This window comes from Pseudonaja textilis, chromosome 3, assembly GCF_049901715.1.
Source record: "Pseudonaja textilis isolate UNSWEBS1 chromosome 3, rPseTex1.2, whole genome shotgun sequence".
Classification (NCBI taxonomy): domain Eukaryota; kingdom Metazoa; phylum Chordata; class Lepidosauria; order Squamata; family Elapidae; genus Pseudonaja; species Pseudonaja textilis.
Window position 1 is genome coordinate 89009142 of NC_141992.1, and position 15681 is coordinate 89024822.

General features: G+C 41.0%; 2 protein-coding genes and 1 long non-coding RNA gene across 15 annotated transcripts in view; 2 read left to right on the forward strand and 1 right to left on the reverse strand.

Annotated features, from left to right (window-relative positions):
- LOC113436187 (complement factor H-related protein 5-like) overlaps nt 1-15681 on the forward strand; it is a 256629-nt gene that overhangs the window by 72057 nt on the left and 168891 nt on the right. The window lies entirely within an intron of this gene.
- The window catches only part of LOC113454770 (complement factor H-like), an 84770-nt gene continuing 74715 nt past the window's right edge, over nt 5627-15681 (reverse strand). The window contains exons 11-12 of one of the 2 annotated variants that reach the window (XM_087930335.1): nt 10739-10935; nt 5627-5647 (exon numbers count right to left, since the gene is read on the reverse strand). In XM_087930335.1, coding sequence (XP_087786461.1) covers nt 5642-5647; nt 10739-10935 — 203 coding nt within the window. In that variant the 3' untranslated portion in view covers nt 5627-5641. Of the gene's footprint in view, nt 5648-9227; nt 9249-10738; nt 10936-15681 lie in introns of those variants that run through there. The other variant, XM_087930336.1, reaches the window with a different exon arrangement.
- LOC148126206 (uncharacterized) lies at nt 5803-8817 on the forward strand. The gene is made up of 2 exons (XR_015742956.1): nt 5803-6188; nt 8614-8817. It is a non-coding gene; the product is annotated as an uncharacterized LOC148126206 (long non-coding RNA).

Here is a 15681-nt window from a genome sequence, read left to right on the forward strand (position 1 = left end):
CGCTGTTGTTTCTCTGCCTGGTTCCTACCTGTGACTGTCTCACCGGCTTGAGGCAATGGATGTCAGAGTATTCAGTAGGGTCATCTTCGCTCACCACTTCTTCAGAGTATATGGAGGAAGTGCTGGGCTTGGGTGCGGTGCCCTGGATCTCAGCTGCGGACTGGGCTGAGAGTTCAGCAGCTAAAGCTTCCTCAACGGCCTGGGGCAGGTTCAAATCTTTCCTGGCCAACAGCCATCTTTGGAGCCTAAGATCTCTTACCCCACAGACGAGTTGATCGAGCATCATGTCGTCCAGATAGTTCTTAAACTCACAGTGAAGAGCTGCTGTCCTCAGGGCGGCCATGTATTGGTTGATGGTTTCCCCCTCGGCTTGCTTCCTTATTCTGAATGCAAAACGTCTAGCGATCTGGGATGGTTTCGGTGAATAGTGGTTGGAAAGTGTTTCCAACAGCTCAGACCATGGGACGTTCTTGATCTCTCGAGGTGCCAATAGTGCTGTGGCGGTATCGTAGACTGCAGCCCCGCAGTAGCTGAGGAAGTAGGATTTCTTCCTCTGCTCTGTAGCATCAGCCAATCCGATGGCATCGATAAAGTGGTTGAAGCGATTCCTGTACGAATCCCATTTTTCTTCATCAGGTTTGAATGGTGGGAATGCCGAATTGACATTCATTATGGATCACTCAGTCTCTTGGCAGACTGGTTTGTCTCACTGGGTGTGCGTGACCCTGTCTTATTGCTAACCGGGAGCGTTGGCGGCTGTGGCTGCAGCGCCCTTAACTTTCTCAGTGACTCCAGCCTCGAGAGGCAGTTCGTATTTCGCGCTCTCTGCGAGCGTTTGGTGGCTGTGGCTACAGCGCCGTAACTGACAGTAGTTCAAATTTCGCGCTCCCTAGAGAGCGTTGGCGACTGTGGGCTACAGTGCCGAACTTCACTTGAGTGGCTGAATTCAAACGACAGCGGTTTGAATTTGGCGCTCCTTTGCGAGCGCGGGCGGCTGCAGCTTCAGCGCCCGATTTTCACTAGCTGTAGCATTTTAACTCGAGCGGCTACAACGCTCGGGACTTAATTTGGCGCTCCTTTGCGAGCGCGGGCAGCTGCGGCTTCAGCGCCCGACTTTCACTTGCTGTAGTGTTCTAATTCGAGTGGCTACAATGCTCGTGGCTTTCTCTCTGGGGAGGCAGCGATCTGAGCCTGAGCTCCTTGTGAGCGATACGGCTGTGATTCAGCGCTTGTTATTCCGTGACTTCAGCTCTCTTTGAGTGCTTCTGGCTAGCCTTCCGATCCCACCTTCGTCGCCAGTGTTGTGGATCGAAGTAATGAGAGGTCCCCAAGACATAACAGGAAGTTTGCTTATTGTAGGTAGTCCTTGAGTTATGACCCATTTGGAGCCAACTCATCATGATCATAACTTGTTACGGTCTTAAAGTGACTGACCCAATTGTATGACCTTTTTTGTACTGGTCATTAAGTAAATTACCATCGTTGTTAAGCAAATCCATAGTTGTTACGAGAAACAATGATTCGCTATGGGCAGGGGAATGATAAAACTGCAAGTAAATACTATTTTTTGGCAAAAGTGACATAAAACAGGGTAATGTGACTGCAGGACACTATAAATGACTCTAAATGCACCTCAATGAAAAAAATCATATCGTCCGCAAACGCTTGCAACTTATATTCTTCTTTCTTAACCTTTAATCCTTTTATATCTGGGTTCTGTTTAATTCACATTAATAATGATTCTAATGATAATATGAATCGCAGGGGTGAGAGTGGGCAGCCCTGTCTGACTCCTTTTTCTATTTTTATTGGGTGGGTATATTCCCCAATTATTATATTAGCTTGTTGTGTATCATAAATAGTTCTTATAATATTTTCAAATTTGGTGATTAGAATGGGAAACACCCAGAGGCCCTTGGTTGTGCATCCATATTGACTTCACAGGGCCAACCAAGGGGCACACCTTCTTAATCACTGTTGACGCTTATTCAAATTGGCTCGAGGTGAGCACAATGAAGACAACCACCATAGAAGCTGTCATCAAGAACTTACAACGCATGGTCTGCCAGATGTTATCATTTCTGACAATGGGCCACAATTTACTGCCTTGGCTTTTGAACAATACTTGGCAGACCGCGGCATCCGACACGCATTGACGTCGCCAGCTCACTCGGCGGCGAATGGTAGAGCTGAATGCATGGTTCAATTTACAAAAAAAAACTCTGCAAAAAATGGAACATGGCAACATCCACGAGAAGATCACCAGGATGCTTCTTCTACAACATATCACACCAAATACCACCACCAACAAGAGCCCAGCAGAGCTATTAATGGGCAGAAGACTCAGGTCACCTCTAGACCGCCTGCACCCTGCTTACACTCCAGAAAAACCCCTTGGTTCCAGTAGCAAGCACCGCGCCTTCAAGGTAGGAGACACTGTATTTGCCAAAAACTTTACAGGGGACCCACTTTGGATCCCTGCAAAAATCACCCAAGTCGCAGGCCCCTGCTCCTACTGGCTCGAGACCACCGATGGGAGGTCATGGAAACGTCATATTGACCAGCTAAGTTCCAGGCTGGCCGCTTCCCCCCTTATAGACTCTAACCAAGAAATCAGAGGGGGTGGGGGGAAACCTCAAGTTCAGAAAATGAACGAACATCTGTACAAGTAGAACACCCCCCACAGACATTAGACAAAAACCAACAATACTTACCATCCAGAAGGGAGTCGTGGCAGACGGGCACTTCGCCTGGTAGCAGCAGCCAGACAAGCTCCACCAGCCCAAGGAGCCCAGATGGGAGCAGCAGAGCAAACGACTCAACCGACCTGGAATCACCAGGCAGGAGTCGCCGCCAGAGGACCAGCTCACCCTTCCAGGCAGTTCCATCTTGCAGCTTGAGAGCGACGCAGAGCCCATCTGAACAGAGACACTGTGAACTGCCCAAGTTTAGTAGGCAGGTACGAAGACCCACCTACTTGCGTGATTATGTTACCCCGCCCCTTGGACGGAACCAAGAGGGGAGGGGTGTTCCATACTAGCAGGCTTGTAGGCCTGCATTCCTATTGGTCCGTGATTGGACAAAACTAAGCATTCTGATTGGTTCTTATTCGGCTGCCGCGATTGGGTAAAACCAAGCGCGGCAAGCTCAAATGCATGTCATAGGCTGCCTAGCTGCAGCCAGCTCTATAAAAGGAGCTGCCTCGGCTGGGGAGTCTTGTCTCGGTATCTGGTTTCCTAATAAAGAGCTGTTGTCACTACTTCGAGTCTCATTTCTCCTTGGGACCCACCGCCCAGACTTAACAGGATTCAACTGGTATTACTACTGTTTCAGTGATTATGTTTTGCATGTGCAATGGCACTTTGCACACGTGTAATAAACCTTAAGCTGTACCGCCCAGACAGCTGATAAGCACTGCGCATGGGTGCACAGTGTTTGAAAAGGCACTTTTTTACTGCTTTTTCAGCCTCAGCTGTGCTGCGCAATGCAACTGAGTTTGAAAAAGCAGGAAATAAAGGACAGGTAAGAGTCCAGGTGGGTGGGTGGGCCAAACAGCAGCAGACACTGAACCAGTTCGGTGTCTGCTGCTCTTCAGAGCTACCTGTTCTATAGAACGAGCAGAACTGGTGGCATCCCACCCCTGCCTGCAACTCTGGATTACATTCCATCAAATCACCTCCCTCTCCAAAATATAGTCCCTTCCTCCATCTTCTCTTTTTCCTTGACGTTCCTCATGGGAATTGGTTAGTTGGGGTACAGATGATGCCTCAGATCTCTCTTGTCTGCTGAATCCTTCATGCCAGGTGGCTCCTCATGCAACATATCTATACATTTAGCAAATTTCTCCCTGCTTTTCCTGTCTTTCATTGGGAAATAAAGGCTTGAAATTGAAGGTAGAACCTCGCTGGCCTCACATTGCTCTCCTGTTGGAGCCCCTCTGTGAGACAACAGAGTTTGAAAGGCCATAGCTTTGTATGTGGTATTAATTCAGAGACTACAAAATAAAACTATTATTGTGTTATCTTTACTACCATACATTACTGAACAGTAAATAAAAGAGAGTTTCTCACCTACTGTGTGTCCTTTGCTGAAAGATAAAGATGATCTAGTCTCCGTTACATAGGTTTGGTAAGCATCTAAGATATGACTTCTGTTTTCCACTGTTTCTAATCAGTACCATTACAACACAGCTTACAATATCCATACAAGATGGGCCTAAACGAAACATTTTCTTTATTTTTTCTTTATTAAACAACAGGTTTTCTTGCATTCCATGAAAATATGTCTTGAATTGCCAGATGTTGGTGGTCTCCAGTGGTGCAGAAAGGCTTGCATAACCATTAAACTCTTCTTTGGAATCTGAGGCTGCTGTATTATTTCTCAAAAGCAGGCTGGAGTTTTTAAACTGTAGAACTTCACAGCCACCAATATCTGAGGCACCACTGATAGTGCTTGTGCAGGACCACAGCCTGTAGCTAAGACATAGTTAATAATGCTTGTGCAGAACAAGAGATCTACCAAGTTTAAAGCTGCCTTCTGGCCATGCTTGGAAAAACAGGGACACCCACCATGTAGCCCTGTGCCTACATTAACTTTGTGTAGAATATCTTCAATGAATTGGTCTGAATTTATATCATGGCAAATTTTAGCCCATTTTGTGCCAACTAACAATTTTTAAAGATGTGTAGTTGGAAACTCTGCAGCAACTTCTAAGATGTAGCTTAATCTTGTTTTACTTAATATAATTAAAACATGGCTCTGCTGATTGGCCTAGGGGCATTGCATTGGGGTGTTTTATACTGGAGGTGGTTGAGAAAAAGCTCTACCTTCACCCCATTGTCTATTAGTTCGTTCCTTGGCTATCTTTACTAATTTGTTAACATTTATCATTTTATTCATCTTTTGTATTGTCATTTTCATCTTGTTGTAAACTGCCTGGCTTGCTGGAGTCACTTATATGGGCAGCATATAAATTTAATAAATAAATATATTTTTATACAATATCTTACTGTTAAAAAGAAAAAAAGCAAAACAAAAAACAAAACCTTGTGTCTTTTTGTGATTTTCTCATGCTAGTTATTAGAACTGGGAAAAATCCATTTGACTGAACCTCCCTCTGATTCTGAACATCAAGTTCCATTATGCTAACTCCAGAACAACAACAGCAGATGCAACTGTTTGTGCATCTTTGATTGGATTGTGAATTGGAAAGTTTACTGTATACTTTTGTTTCTTTACAAAATATATTATAAATGGTTTATCAATAAAAATCATTTTTAAATTTCTTTTATTTCTTGAAGAGTTCAAAAATCTATATAATAAAAAATATCAATTACAATTGTCTATTGTCATTGCTTTAAGGTGGGATGATGATTGATTGTTCAGATTAATCAAATTTACATTTTAATATTTTATCTGCCTTAAAGATGTTCTACAAACTTGTTTTTAAATGTTATCATTTTCCCAGTAATTTCAGTTGGTAACATCTGTCTTTTACAGAGTTGGCTTTTAGGTTTGAATCCACTGTTTATAACTGTATACAACCCAGCTTCATGTGGTCATATTAAAGAGACTGATATATGATTTTAGACATTCATTTTCTGGTTTAAAGAGTGCTGCGTATGTTATATTATTTATTTACTTAGATCTATAAAATAAAATACGAACAATAAAGAAATAAATTTGCATCTGTACATTTTATGTTATTCTTTTTTAAACTGATTCAGCTGATCTGTGGCTTAATGCAGCCTGCAATAATTTTTAATATATCAAACTACATGGGCAAGAAGATTCTGAAATGTCAATATTGTTAGGAATCTGTCCACCAATTAGTTGGGTTGGCAATATATAAACCAACAATGTATGTTTGTAGCTTTAAGACAGAGTCACTGTATTGATTTGTACTATGTTCCGATTGGTTGATTGTATTGTGAATTGCCATAAGAGGGAGCTAGAGATCATGGCTTGCTCTCTCTGACATGGTCTCTCTCTGACATTATGGCTCTCTGACATTCTGTTTCTCTGACATTCTGTTGCTATCTAAGGTTCTCTTCTGTGCTTATACTTTGATATCTTTGTTTACTGTAAATGACAAAGGCAACCGGTAAGAAGATTTTGTAATTGGATATTCTTTGGACTGTTAAACATATATGACCTGGACCGTATCTTGGACTGTGCTATTTCTTAAGGTAAACTTTAAATCAATTCAATATAGCTGTGTGTGGCTGAATAATTATTCATAACTACTCTCATAAATGTTTCCATGTGCATATCCTTGTTACTCAAGGGTTATTCTGTACATATCATAGCAAATATCACCATTTTTCAAGCAAAATCACTAAACTTCTCAAGTGACTCAAAAAAGTGACTGTAACCAATTTATTACTGAGCAATTTCTTTCTCTTTTTAAAAAGATGATTTTTGACACAATGACATGTAATAAAATGTAATATTCTTCTCCAAGAAGAATTCCTCTCCCAAAATATTTGCTTGTCTTTTCAAATCCTGTGTTCTAAAGCAAAGAATAATGGAGAAAGTTGGCATTTTTATCACATAGCTTTCTTTATTGGAAAATTCAAGGAGAGTGTTCTATTTGCTACAATTGCTTCGTCGTTAATATGTACTCTCCAACCAAATTTTAAATGCTGGCAAATTCCTGTTGTTTAAAATATTTGTAAGGACATTCCAAAATTATCAAAAGGTTATTCTGCATCTAGGAATATTACTGCTGCCTTCCTGTTTTTTCTTTTTTCTTTTTACATTGATGTTTTGGTCCCTTGAATTGTTATGGATTTGCTTAATATTGAACCATTTTGTTCAGTAAATTCTTTAATTTTAAGTCTCCGCTATATTTTCAAGACTTTTTCTCTTTATGTTCAATAATGTGCATGGAATATAATTTCTTACAGATTTTTGCAAGTTATGCGATTTCTGTTCTCTCATACAACAATTTATTCCCATATTTTCTTATTTTTTGCAAACCTTATAAGAATCTCCTTCATGTAAGCTGCATTTGTTTCTACATTTTTTTTTTGCATGTGAATAATATGCTTTCTAGAAGTAACAGCTTTTCATAGATGGACCAATCAAAAAGATTTTGATCCATGTATGAGGATATCTACTTCCTTGAGATGGTGTAAGAACTTTAGAGACCCAGCACATGTCAGTTCTTGAAAATAGTTGATGTCTTGCTGGACAAAACGTATCTTGGTTTTGGATTTTGTATCTGATCTGCTTTGTAGTTAATATATTTGTAACTTAGGTAACTTTTTTGTGTTGCACCCTCTTCGCTACATTCATAATTTCACTTTTTAATTCCACTTTTATTTTATTTTATTTAGCATTTTCCCTTATGATTTCTGGAGATTTTTATTTAATGCTGTCATTTGTGATGTTGATTTCTTGAATAGTTGGTTAAGGATGTCTGACTCCTATGTTTCTTCCTTCCTCTCTTTTGACATCGGTTGTTAAAATCTTTCCCATACACAATTCCCTCTTATTTTATTGCTGTAACCAAACTATTCTATTTTCTTTATTCTAAATAATGGGTAGTCAGTGGGATGGCAATTCTTCTAACAATTTCTCCCAAACCAACTTCCCCCCCACTTGCTTAACCCCCCCCCCCAAACTCTCTTTTCTTTAACCCTCTTAAAATCTTTCTCTAACCAATAGCAAAGAAAACATTCAGGATATACTTCTTTTCTGCCCTTCAGCCACCTCCTCAGATTCTACAAAATAATATAAATTAATTGTTCACTGTTCAATTGTCTCCTTTAGTGCCATTTAGCGGGCTGTGAAAGCAACTATGTTTGGAGCCAGAAAGAAAGAAATATATTTTTTGGCTCTGAGTCAGCGCTGACTTTTGAAAACTGCCTGGACAAATACCTACAATGTTCTTGGCAAAATTTCATTAGTGGTTTGCCATTGGCTCCTTCTGAGGGCTGAGAAAGAATGATTGGCCCAAGATCACCCAATTGTCTTTGTGCCTAAAGCTGCACTAGAACTTGCTGCATCAAACTTTGATTTAGTCTCCAATAAAGAAAACTCCACAGCTAGTGTAAAAGATCTGATTCTGATTGGGATCATGGAGCCCCAAAATAAAAGTCATATAAATTATGGAATCAATCCAAATAGATTCCTATGTACAATTTTTTTTAAGTTGGATAAGGAAGCATAGATGCACTTTCCCAATAGGGAAAAACTGGGGGATGTCCAGATGACAATTTTTTTAATGGACTAAAATCTGCCTGCAATTTACTAATACCTAAACCTAAAAAAATATTTAGGTTATTATTTTTCAAATGTACCACCTCCTCCCTTTTAAAAGCCCAGCCTCAGATTCATGCACATTCCTAGGATTTGATATTCCACCCCCACATCCATTCAACTATTTGCAGTGAGGGCCTGCTGCTCCCTTCCACACACAATACTGGATTTAAATTCAGTTTTCTATCGCTGCTGCAAAACTTTTAATTTGTCATCCAGGCCTAGTCATTATCTACTTGACAGAGAGAAATATTGTATAAATATGTTACTGTCAAAAAGAAATAAAAAGGAAAGTGAAAGGAAAGGAAAAACAAAACCTTATGTCTGTTTGTGATTTTCCCATCTTAGATGCTACTAGGCACAAACCCGTTTGGCTGAACCTCCCTCTGAATATGAACATCAAGTTAGATTGTGCTAACTCTGGAGCAACAACAGCAGAAGCAACTGTCGGTGCATCTTTGATTGGATAGTGAATTGGAGTGTTTACTGTATTACTCTGTTTCTTTACAAAATATACTACAAACTGGCAATAAAAATCATTTTTGGATTTTTTTTGAAGAATTCAACACATCCATATACTAAAAATATCAATTACAATTATCTATTGTTATTGCTTTAAGATGGGTTGCTGATTGATAATTCAGAATAATCAAATGTTTATAGCTAAAATGGAGGGGGGTAAATCAATATTCCCCACTCCAGGTGCATTTTTAAAAAGTTATTTATAATGTTGCATTATAATATTTTATCTGCCTACAAGATGCTCTATAAACTAGTTTTTAATTTTTTTCATTTTCCCAGTAATTACAGTTGGTAAATTTTTTCTTTTGTGAAACAGGGTTTTAGGTTTGGATCCACTGTTTATAACTGTATACAATCCAGCTTCATTTGGTCACATTAAAGAGAATGATATAGGATTTCAGACATTCATCTTCTTCTGGCTCAAGGGTGGTATATATGTCCTGTTTTTCATTTACTTATATCTGTAAAATTAAAAGTAAACAGCAAAGAAATAAATTTGCATCTGTACATTTTATGTTATTATTTTTTAAACTGATTCATTTGATCTGCAACAGAATGCAGCCTACAATCATTTTAACATATCAACTACATAGGAAAGAAGATTCTGAAATGTGAGCATGGCTAAAACTACTCAAGTGACTCAAAAACTGTTGACCATTTTATCACTGAGCAATTTCTTCCTTTTTTTAAAGATTACTTCTGATACAGCGACATGTAATAAACTTGAATGATTTATAAGGCACTCTTGATATTTTGGGATATAAACTCCAGCATATAGAATGAATGTGAAGCACCAACATTTTAAAAATAGCAGGGAATTAGATGTTACCAAATTTTAATTCATCTTCACGTTGGATACACTTGAGAGAAGATGGAATATAAATGCGGTGAATCAAAAACTCACAGTATCCTCAGACAACACAGCCAATAGAAGAATACTGGCAACTCTGGTCCAGCAATACCAAGAAATATCCCTATTTCCTTAATTAACTAAGAAAGAAAAAGTTCCAATAAAATGTCCACTACAGAAATATTTGATATTTATATGCATATGTCAACACAAACTGGTATTTTACTAATAGTGTTTGCATTAATTGCAGTTTCAAATGAAAGCCCCATCATAAAACAAGACTCCTATGATCCAAATGAAATCCTGTCTATTCAAGAGCAATGGGAGAAAAGTACTATGGGAATGGTAGTAATACTTAAAAACAATGAGGCATGGGACAAGGAAGAACAAATATCACCCATCATTTCATCTCTTCTATGCAGTGGCTTCTCAGAGCCTCTGAGCAGCAGATTTTTGGCTGGCAGAGCGCTGCTGGTGGCCAGGGAGGCTAAAAATGGGCCACATGGAGCCTCTCTGCATGCCCTGTTTTTGGCTGACAGAGTGCTCCAAACTGCCCATTTTTCACAGGCAGAGTGCTGCTGGAGGCCTGAAAGACCAAAAATGAGGCCCCCACATGGCCCGTGATTGGCCTCCCTGGCCTCCACCAGCCCTCTGCTGGCCAAAAACTTATAGTAAAGAACTGCAGAAAGAAAGAAGAAGAGGAGGAAAGTGCATCTTGAGCCTGGGTCAAACATCCACCATGACCATGCCCACACTAGCAACGCCCACCATGACCACACCCAATCATCACCCCGGCCCTCCAAGGTCAAACTGATGTGGCCCTCAATGAAATCAAGTTTGACACCCCTGCTCTGAATGGGAGGAATTTTATTTAGATCAAAGGAATCTTAAGAAGTGTTCTGATTCAAAAGTATTGCAGAAGACCTAGTTACCTTAGAATCCATTACATCCATAAATTTAGCTGCCAGACTTAGGTTTTTAAAATATTTCAAGTGATTTTTTTTTAATGCATGGATATAGATATATAGGTATATAGATACAGGCAAAGGAAATAAATGTTAATATTGGTGAATTAAAGTAATTTTCTGAAAATATACATACAGGAATGCAATCCGGATAATCAAATTTCCCATCCACATAATTAGCTCTTAATGATCTGGTATTTGGATGTTGTTTATAGCCTGTTAAACATACAAATTCTACTGTATTTCCATCTTCAACATATATTTTATTCCTGTTGCTCCACCTCAGCTTTATATTGTGTACTCTCATATCTTCTTCATTTGTTGTACAAGCAACTGCAAAAGGACACAGATCAGATAACATATAGAAAGTTTTAGAGTGAGGAATTCATTTGATAAAATAATTAAAGTTTTAGGTTAGAAATTCTATGTTGCAATAGGCTAAAATGATTTTATTATTTTCATTATTTTCATATATTCATTATTATTTCATTATTTTCTTAATACATAAACTCAGTTCTGTATTTAAATGAATAACAATTGCTTTGGGATAAAAGGCATCTCCCCACAAGGCGTTCTTAATTTGTTTCCCATTCTCTGTTCGTAACCATTCAAACTCTGCACAAATAAATTCTGTAGTTGTATTGGATGTTGTGCCATCTATGTCAGTACTGAAGTGATGGGAGGCTTGCAACACAGTAAAAGGAAGAATAGAAAAACATTTAAAAATCATAAACATTAAAATTAAAATTAATAGAGATTGATTCAAACTAGGAACCAGTACATAAGCAGTACAGTGGTGGAATCTTCTTCCTTAGTCTACCAGTCACTTCCAGTGTAAAATGCTCCATCATGGCCCCAAGCCAATTGGCTAAGCCAGATTTTGAGGCAAATCCAGAATTTTGGGAGTGCTTTACTTTTTCTCTCTCTCCCTTTTCTTCTAGGAAAGGGCTGTAATTATGTCCGTATAGAAAATGGAAGAATGGAAGATTATTATAAACAGTAGAGACCATTTCCAAAATGGGAAGGAGAAACAACATTCAGTCTTATTGTAATTGTGGTTTTCTGCCTGTAGACAAGCAAACGTGGCAAACAGTGACATGCATCAATTCCCACTTTGAACCAGAACTGAAATGTTTCAGTAAGTAGTTCTTTCTCTTTTGCAGTAGATACTGCCAAGTATAAAGAAAACAGGCCAGGGAGATGCTATCCTGACTTTGCTTTAACCTTAAAGAAGTAGCATCCTACAGAGATTTCAGCCAGTGTCTCATGGCTTCATCCATGTTTAGGAATTTGCACCCTCTGGTGATGTCCCTCAGAGTTGCAATGAAATTGCCAATGCTCTCACCTTCTTTTTGGTCATGCTGATAAAATTCGTGTCGTTTGATGAGGCAGGAAATGGTTGGTGTGTAGTGAGCCCTCAGTATTCTTTCCAGGTCTGGCCAGGCCGTTTTCACATTGGTGGGTGCCGCTAATGCTTTGGCCATCTTGAATATGGTGGGACCGCAATGTGTGAGGAAGACGTCTCTCTTCCTGTGTTCGGATGTTATTTAGGTTGCCCCCTTCGAGGAACATGAGGAATCAGTTGATGTACAATTCCCAGTCTTCAGTTGCTGGATCGAATGGTGCAGGTGGCGTGTTGTTTCTGGCCATTTCTTCTTGATGAGTTGCTGGTGTTCGTCGGTCACCACTTGCTTGCTGATTCCTTTTGTCTCAGTATCCCACCCTCGTCGCTGGTTTTGAATCATGGGAAAGAGACTCAGGACACCAGCATAGTAACCAGTTGCCTTTACTTCATTCTAGGACTGAGCACAGAAGAAACCGCAGAAGCCCTTTTACAGTCAGGCTGCTCATGGCTGTGGCCAATGACGGCTCTTTAAATTTCCCACCACCACGGACTTACCAATTGCAGGTGAGTATGTTAATACATAACAATGAGAACCAGCAGCTCAAGGTCCATATATTCTGAAAGGCATCCCCAGAGTAGACTCAGATCAGGTTACTAAAATATGGAATACATATAGCTTATAAGGCAGTATGCTTTCTTTTATATAATTAAGGAAAAAAGGAAGATATCCAATGTTCCTAAAAGAAAGGAAACCCTGAATCTACCTAATCAGACCCAGAAATTTCCCCACTCAATCTGCCTATGGATTTTTCGAAGTCTTGTATTTCATATAGAGCTGCTCTTACCTCTTTCTCAGCCCATGTATACATGGCTTTAAAAAGAGGCAATCTTCCTCTGGCACCACAGTTTTTCCATGGATATTGACAGCTCTGTATAGTCCACCAGACAACTGATTTTCATCTCATGTCTCTGCAAGGTAACAGCACAAGAGAAACAGATCACCCATCTGCCAGTTGGCCCACAGCACATCATGAAATTTGGCCTCTTGTCACTCTGAGACGGGAAAGCGCCAGTGCAGAGAAGTCACCCTGCTGAGTCCAAAGGTGAGCTCTGTGGTGCCAAAGAAGGGCTGGGTCACCAACAAGACCAGTCCTGTTAGGTACATCTCTCTCACCAACTGTGCTTTCCCATCCCAGAGTGCCAAGAGGCCAAATTTCATGAGGTGATGGCATGTGGGTGATCCCTCTGGTGCCATGAGGTGTGTGTTTTCTTTGTGTGTATGTTTAAGGTTGAAAGGAGATGACTTGGCTGAGCTTTTCCCGTCTCCCTTCACAGCCAAAACTGCTCAGAAGGCAGCTAGCCATGGGAGGAAGGGAAGGGCAAGGGGGGAATGATGAATCATGGCCAGCTGGGAAACTGAACCGCTGCTCAGCCCAGAGCTGCTAGCGGAAGTGGGAGAGGCTGTGGCTATGGCATGTACCTGGCTTAAAGTTCCTAGTTCTTTCGTTGTAAATCTGGTTTTCAAGGTGGCAGTGGTGGCTGAGGCTGGGATTGCTGCACGGGGGATGCAGCTAGGCCTGGGTGCAGTGGGCTACCCTCGTCTGGGTGGCTCGAAAGTTAAATGCAGAAAACAGTGGGAGGTGGCAGAGGGTCCCCACTGGTTGTGGAGAAGAGACATTGGGACCTGCAAAACTGCAGTTCTCTCCCTATCACTCAGGCTTGGGTTTCAGTGCAAGGAGGGCTCCCAGCCAACAGCCATTCCCACTGCAGTTCCTAGAGGTTGCCATGACACTTCAACTGCTTCCCTGTGCAGAAGAGTGCAAGGCCAGGCAAGTGAGTGAGGCGGCCATCTAGGAGAGACTCAGTTTTCATGGCATCAAGCAGCTCTCCCAGGGAGGTAGGAGATGGAGAGAGAGGCCTGCTCTTTTTACCCTGCCAGGGGAGGCAGAGAGCTTCCAGGTTTCCCTGAGAAGAAGCGGCCCTCCTTCTGCACCCCAAAGTTGCTGAGCCACCCACCCAGCAACAGTACACCAGCACTTGCTCACCTGGCTATCAGGGTCACATTGACTAGATAGGTCATCACTAAGGCTCTTGGCCTCCAAACTACTCTCTGGCTCAACACCTCCCACTCCAGCTGTTGGAGGTCACCATGGAGCCACTTCAGCTGCTTCTCTGTACCAGAAGAGTGTGAAGCCATGTGTGGAAATGAGGTGGCCATTCAGGAGGGCCTCACCTTTCATGGCATCACATGGATTTCCCAGGGAGGTAAGAAAGGGGAAGAGAGGCCACCTGGCCAGGGAAGACGAGTGAGGGGATGAATGGAAAGCAGCAGCCATGTGGTCCAGATGAGCGGTGAAGGAAGGCAAGCAGGTGAGGAATGAAGAGCAGCTGGGCCACTAGCATGACTCTAGGCAAGAGACCAAGGTGGGCAAAACAAAATAGGGAGAGGAAGGTTGGGGTGGGGTGGGGCAGAGCCAGCCAGTGGTGGGATTAGCCAGTTTGCAAAACTGCGCAAAAAGTTAACAAGGGGTTCGGCTGAATGAGTGAGAACTGGCTGAATCCCACCACTGATGTGGTTCCTTAAGGACTACATGTTGAGTGTGTTTTATCAGCTGTTGAGGTAATTCCCCATTAGGAGAATGAGCACACACAGGGAGATGTAGTGAGAGTGGTGAAGAATAACACACAACCAGCACGCAGATACACTGTATAGTAAAATGTAAGTTTTTACTTCCAGTAAACGGTTAAGCAAAGTCCAACAAACAGTCCAAGTCATACATGGTTAAAACAGTCCAGTATCAAAAACAGTTCAATAACAGACTTACATCAAATCTAAGAAAAACTACAATCAGCAACAGTCAATAGGGAAATGTAGAAACGGCAACACTCTCAGCAACAACAGCCCTATTGTTTCATCAAAGGTTTGGTTCAAAAGAAAAACATGGTTGCAAAAGGAGGCATGGATGCCATGCAAACGATAAAGCCTAACATTCTACATAATACCACATCACTCTGACAGATTTTACTCTTTCTTTTCCTATCTGAGGGTTTGCCTATCTGCCTCCAATTGTTTCTGCCCACCTGGTATGTTTCAATGGAGTGGGTGCCCTACATCTACCTTCATTAAATGCTGCCAACTTGCGATATTGAAAAAGTGTGCCATCTCTTTTATGGGCCCCACCTTTAGAAACAACAACACCCATTCCTGTCTACTTCGTAAATCCCTTCTCTTCCTTTGGCCTTCGATTCGGGCTTAGGTCTATGTTTCTTGCAGTATTGGTCTTCCTACATTTGACACACTAGGATGGTGCCATCTGCCACAATTCTGCCTTGAGCAGACATTATTAAATGAGGTTCTCACAAATAAAATGCAAATAAGGAATCTTGGAGGTCTTTCGATACAACACTTTTGCTCAAGCAGAAAACCCTATGCTATTCTGCACAAAAAACTTATCTCAACTCTTCTTTAAACTTCTAGCGATGGAGCACCCACAATTTTTAGGATCTCAGCATCTTTTTTTGTATTGTGAACAGAAACAGATGCAGTATGGCCTCCCTAATTAGCAGTACAATCACTTCTCATGACCTTGATGCTATCCTTCTGTTGATACATCCTCGGATTGCATTGGCAGCTGCAGACACTGTTAGCTCATATTTAAGGGATAATCAACTAGGTAATCTAGGTCCCTCTCACAGTTACTACTACTACTAATATTACTACTACCATGTTTCTC